The sequence below is a fragment of the Danio rerio genome, chromosome 6 (genome assembly GCF_049306965.1).
Source record: "Danio rerio strain Tuebingen ecotype United States chromosome 6, GRCz12tu, whole genome shotgun sequence".
Classification (NCBI taxonomy): domain Eukaryota; kingdom Metazoa; phylum Chordata; class Actinopteri; order Cypriniformes; family Danionidae; genus Danio; species Danio rerio.
In genome coordinates, this window is record NC_133181.1 from 42,934,001 (window position 1) to 42,940,000 (window position 6,000).

Here is a 6,000-nt window from a genome sequence, read left to right on the forward strand (position 1 = left end):
AAAAATACAAAGTAGAAAGAAAGTGCTTGGTACATTTAGTAAAACTTTAGTTGATAAATACCGCAGTATACTGCCTTAGTGTTTTTCTGTGGCATGATTTCTGAAAGACTGGTGTTTATTGCGAGTAGTTGCTGAAAGCAAATGTGAACATCAGTAAAAACAAAGGATTAAATATGTTAGATCCACAAAAAAATCTGAAACATCACTTCCAGTAATGATGACATATTCACAATAAACAATTTTTTAAATCAATTTTTTGTAAATCAATAAAATGTATGTGTTGCCAAATGGCAGCACTGTGCAATAGAGGAACATGCAATATTGCAATGGGTTAGCTAGCTAGCAAGGTCAGCTGTGAACTTTTAAGTTGTAACAATAACAACATGTATGCTAGTAATATAATGTTGATTACTTGTATGTTAATGACATTTGCATTATGGATAAAATGTAGTTTTAATGGCAATACTACTTTTGAATAGATATGAATACAGGGAACAGTGTATTAGTGAACACCACTATGTTCTATGGTAAGTGAAACAAGAAAAGGACAGAACTGGCTCTTCCTGCAGATGAAAGTGAGGGTGAGATGGGTTTTAGGGACCATGAGAATGATGCAGACTGGACATTTGATAGAGACAGTTCAGGTAAGTTAGCTCAGAGGCAGATAAGACATGCGTAGTATAGTATATAGTATAATATATATAAACATTGTTAGCTAGTAGCTACATTATACTGATGCATCTGGATATATTAGACTTGTTATTTATTTTTTATAATAATTACTGGAGAAAGTATTTATATTTACTGTATGTTGTATACATGATTATACAATATTAGGTTTGTTTTTAATAATATTCAGCAAAAAAAGAATGGAATAAATGAAAGCTATTGGAATATGAGTTGTTGGAAATGTGTATAAGGCGTCATTTATAAATTCTGTGTTAAAGCTAATGATACTGCAGCACCAATTAAATTATTTCAAACAACAAAATAATTCATTGTAAGGAAAGTTTTAAATGAGAAATTTCTAAGTTAGATCCATTGTTGGACATTGTTGCCATGTGGCAACATATCATAAAGTACCTTAAAAACAAAAATTTTCCACATTTTTTACAGCACTTCAAGTTAAGCCATTTTAAGAAAAGAAAAACAGTCAAATATGTTTTTAATAGATTTATTATAATGCCTGCGGTAGATGGTTAAATATTTGTTGTTCCCAAGACTTTTGTCAGGTAGTGTATACCTAGTTTGTTGGTATACTGCTTAAATACTTATAATACCAGATCAGCAGATATACTGTTACTTAAGATGCCGTTTTTTCATACAGAGTTAGGGCGATCTGCATTCTCCAAGTATGCGCCATATGTATGGAATGGGCTTCAAGATATATTGCATATGAAATCTGTACTATCCATTGCCATATTTAAAAATAAATTAAAGTCTGTCTATTCAGAACAATGCACATGTTTTAATAATTGATTATGGTTTGTATTATTTTTGTTTGTGTCTATGTGATATACATTTTTCTGTAACTCTGTCCTATATGCTGACTGTCTTGCCCAGGACTCCCTGGTAGAAGAGATATTGTATCTCAATGGCACTTTCCTGTTTAAATAAGTAAATAAATAAAACTTCAGTATCGTGTATGGTATTAATGTCTATAATATAAATTTCAGAATATTCAGTAACAAAATGCAGGTTAAATGAATGCTTTTAAAATGTTTACATGTAAGTCAACTTTTAAATGCCAAATACTCCCCAGAAACGATGATCCTCGTATAGAGTGTGGTCTCTTGTATAGTAATATAGGCACTTTATTTTTTAATGCAAGACCCAACTTATTCTGTATTCAGTTAATTGTAAATTTTGTCAAATATGAAATATTATTTGGTAACCATTTAGTTTTCTACTCACCGCTACAATGCTTCTTTTAAAATTGTGCATGTGTGAGAGGCTGGAAATGTCTGGTAACCTGAGCTGACATTGGAACACTTGTTTGGAAACAATACTTCATTGTGCAAATCTATTAACAGCACACTTACGGTGCAATTCAACAAAACAACAAAAATGTTCAGGAATGTTGCAATAAAAAAAATTTGATTAAGTTTTAAAAAATCATCTATTAAATAACATAATTAATTGTAATAGTAAATTTTCAATTAACAAGTTTCCATCAATGTTGGTTTCGGCCTTGCTACAAAGTTCTTATGCATAATTCATACAAACGCACTCAGACGTATTGTTTCATTTTACATGTACTGTCTGTCAACCACTGACATCCAATAGACTCGCAATACATCCTGCGTCTCATTGAAACATGACTGATCTGATCAGTGTTGCAGTAGTGGTAAGAACAAGATTAACGCTGGAGAAAGAGAAGGACAGGGAGAGGAGAATTAATTATACTGTAAAGGTTGGAGGAGAGGGATGCAGATTTACAGTGCTGCATCAGGAGGTTTTACAGAGCGCAGTGAAAGCATTGCAGTGTTTAGAACGCTTGAATAAAACAAAACAAATCCTAAATATGGGGCCGATAATCATCAGCATTATACAGATTAATGATGCACCTGATGTGTCTGTGTTCTAATGTGAACTGGTTTGTTGTGTTTAGATTTGGTGCTTGAAAAACAGGAGACGCCTCATGAACTGGATGACAGTGTGAGAATGAAGGTCCGAGAGGCACTTTTGAAGCGGCATCACCACCAGAATGACAAGAAGAGGAACAACTTGTTGCCTATGGTCAAAACCCTCACAGAAGCCAACAGGAGACATAGTGAAACTCACTTTATGGACAAGACAGGTGAGCTAAAATCATTAACATTGCATCACAAAGGAATATTATAGCTGAATAATAAGAGTTCAGTACATGGAAATAAATGTAAAATGAAATGAGTGTAAAATCCCAGAGTAAAAAAGGCATTGTTTAACATTGTTTGCAGTGTTTGATTGGCCAAAACATTTTCAAGTGAGGTTACAACAATTCTTTCCTCGTTTTTAATTTTTTAAGTAACATCTCACAATGTAAAATGCGGGATATATGGATAATAAATGTATTATATGCCACCGTGAAGAGACGTAAGGTCTGTTAAAATTTTACTTTAATGTGTATATGGTGGAATGTATCACATATGTTTGTAATGAGGCAACAGACACATGTAAATGTAATGTGTGATGTATGTTTATGTGTTGTGGCATATCACTCAGCTCTTACAGTGATTTTTCTGAAGTGAAAGGACAGCAATAAACCTAAAAAACTCATTTATTGATATAAATTCCTGCCTGTGCTTTCATATTCGGTGAAAGCACAATTCTACACACATCATTGTTTGTCCCTTCTGTCGAGTAATATAAGCCTATATTTCATCCTCAACTCAGGAGCAAACTAGAAGGTGTAAAAGTTTACATTAATGCATTAACAATGGAAGTCTATAAGACTATCAATATGAAAGTTATCAAAGAAGAAATACAAAGCTGTTTTTTTATTAATTATTCTGTTAACAGAATTGCCTTATTTAGTTAGTAAAGTTGACTAAATCATTTTTATGAGGTCAGACTATCATCAGTAATATTGGAAGAATTTCAGTGGGGAGTATCATGCTCCAAAAAGAGGCTTTACAGATTACGCCACTTTCTGAGCGGTACCCTTGTGGGTTTAATATGAAAATTAACTGGATTACTGGTTTGCCTATCTGTGGTTGGAAATCAAAAGTGGATATAACTTGGCTGGTGATTATGCTATATCATTCTCATTTACCAACATTTAAAGGGTACCTATGATGATAATCAACTTTTGTAAGCTGTTTAGACAGAACTATGTGTAGGTAAATTGTTTCTACAGTCATATTGGAGTAATATAAAGAAAACAAGCCTCTTTTTTATTTCCTGAATTTAAAATAAGACCCAAATCCCAGTAATTTTGAGGCCCACAGCAATGTGATAAAGGACTGCGGTTTTCCCCACCCGCCCAATCGATTGACAGACACTATGTTTCTATAATAACATGTATGCACTTGTCCACAGAATATTTTTGGCAAATAAACTGTGATTAAAATATTTGTTACAACTCTCTGTAATTTTTATAAGTTTAAAACTTTTTTTGTAATAAAGACAGTAAAATCCCATGTAATCCTTGACCGCAATAATCACCACAGCTGCATGGTGTCAGTAAATGCGTGTGGTGTGTGTGTACTGCAAACTGCATTTGTGTGTGCCTCATCATTTCAGACAGGCTTGAATAAACTTCACCACAAATACATGAAATAAATTTACTTTTTTCACAATTTTTTAATAATGATCTGTATTTCTGCTTTATCCGTGTTTGTCTCTATCACTGACTGCTGTTTATCTGATGTAACGCATGAGAAGCAGACATGCATGTGGGGGCAGTGAGCGGGGAGAACCAACACATTTGCATTTAAAGACACAGGCTACAAAAAAAGCTACGCTGTACTCTGACATCAAAATGGCCATATGTTGGCGGCTAAAATAAATTATCTAATGGTATTTTGAGGTGAAACTTTACAGACACATTCTGGAGACACCAAAGGCTCATCTTACATCTTGTAAAAGGGGTAAAATAATTGCCTTTTAATGGTTGTATTTATTGCAGCCCTATACCGTATAAATAAAAAATTCTAATTTCTTTGGTAATAACTGAGAAATAATGTTGTGGATATTTTGGGATGTTATGGGAATACGATCTTTATCAGATTTATTTGCATCCCCCAGGTCTTGCAACATCTCCTCAGCCTCCAACAACAAGCACAGATATAAAGAACGGAGCAACGTCAGAGATTGGCCAGATGGATCTCAGCAAGGTACTAGAACTGAAGTTTATTTTTTTTACATTTAAAAAAAATAGAAATTAACCATAGCAAAAGAGACATTCATAGGTTTGTGTGAATTACAAATGGCACAATCTCAAGAATGATCAAAATGCATAATGTGTTTAGCAAATTCAGACAGAGAAATTTATGGTTACAATCATAATGAAAAAAATCATTTAAAAGCCTAATAAAACAAATAATGCATCCTGTTTTAGGGGAAGCAGACGAATAAATAATCTATGAAATAGAAAGATAAAAATATATATATTAAAGCACATGAGAAGAAAGATGGTGTTATGTCAACCTATTAAACCAAACAGCTTTAATCTGTTTATTTCTGTTTGTGTTCTGCCTGCCCACTGGAGTATCGATTACCAAAGAACATCTGGGACAAACGCACTCACACGTACACACAAGCACTGCCACCTGGTGGTCTGTATAGATACCGCAGCTTGTTTGCGTAATGTTATGCCACATATCAAAACAGGAAATTAGCTGTAATGAAGCAGATGTCAGCCATTTAGAGTGGCTGTAAAGATGGCAGAGAGACTCCCCAATCAGATTACATACCTGCTGTTCGTCTTATCTATAACTGTCACCCTGACCCAAATGAACAGCTGGAGTTTGTAAGTAGAACAACCACAAGATTAATTATTCATCTATAACTAAAATAAGGTTGAAAAAAAGTATAACTATTGGATGACTTAAAAGAAAAAATAACTGAAATAGATTTTACAGATCTCAGTCTCAGTCAAAACCAATAATTGATTATTCAGATTGAAATCTGTGAATCCTGATACAGATAGTTGGGTGGTTCTGCTTTTTATACCTTCATAAATTAATTAAATTCACATTTATTTATTTAGCGCTTTTACAATGTAGATTGTGTCAAAGCAGCTTAACATTGTTCTAATGAATTGAAACTTTGCCAGTTTTAAGAGTTTAAGTTCAGTTTAGTTCAGTTCAGTGTGGTTTAGATTTTACTGCTGAAAATCCAAACACTGACGAGGAAATCCATCGATGCGCACTCCACGAGTCCCAGCCATAGAGCCATAAATGAGAAGGCCTGACCTCTTTTAGTAGACTTTGCCATCCTGGATTCTACCAGAAGCCCTGAGTTTTTAGATCCTATAGAGCGGGTTGGATTGTAGTGAGCCAAGGTTGGTTAGATAAA

At 33.8% G+C, this 6,000-nt stretch overlaps 2 protein-coding genes and 1 long non-coding RNA gene across 7 annotated transcripts in view; 1 reads left to right on the forward strand and 2 right to left on the reverse strand.

The window, feature by feature from the left end:
- pfkfb4b (6-phosphofructo-2-kinase/fructose-2,6-biphosphatase 4b) overlaps positions 1–6,000 on the reverse strand; it is a 516,544-nt gene that overhangs the window by 388,921 nt on the left and 121,623 nt on the right. The gene's annotated exons all lie outside the window — the stretch shown is intronic.
- Positions 1–6,000, forward strand: part of slc4a8 (solute carrier family 4 member 8) — a 51,228-nt gene that overhangs the window by 23,919 nt on the left and 21,309 nt on the right. For all 5 annotated transcript variants that reach the window (XR_012408084.1, XM_073954379.1, XM_680574.9 and 2 more), the window contains 2 exons: positions 2,612–2,800; positions 4,729–4,817. Coding sequence is in view for 4 of the 5 variants with exons in the window: in XM_073954379.1 (XP_073810480.1) it covers positions 2,612–2,800; positions 4,729–4,817 (278 nt within the window). In the remaining variant the exon portion in view is untranslated. The remainder of the gene's footprint in view (positions 1–2,611; positions 2,801–4,728; positions 4,818–6,000) is intronic.
- The window catches only part of si:dkey-28n18.7, a 25,509-nt gene continuing 24,332 nt past the window's right edge, over positions 4,824–6,000 (reverse strand). Inside the window, exon 6 of the long non-coding RNA NR_170248.1 lies at positions 4,824–6,000. This exon is cut by the window's right edge and continues 479 nt beyond it. This is a non-coding gene — a long non-coding RNA (si:dkey-28n18.7).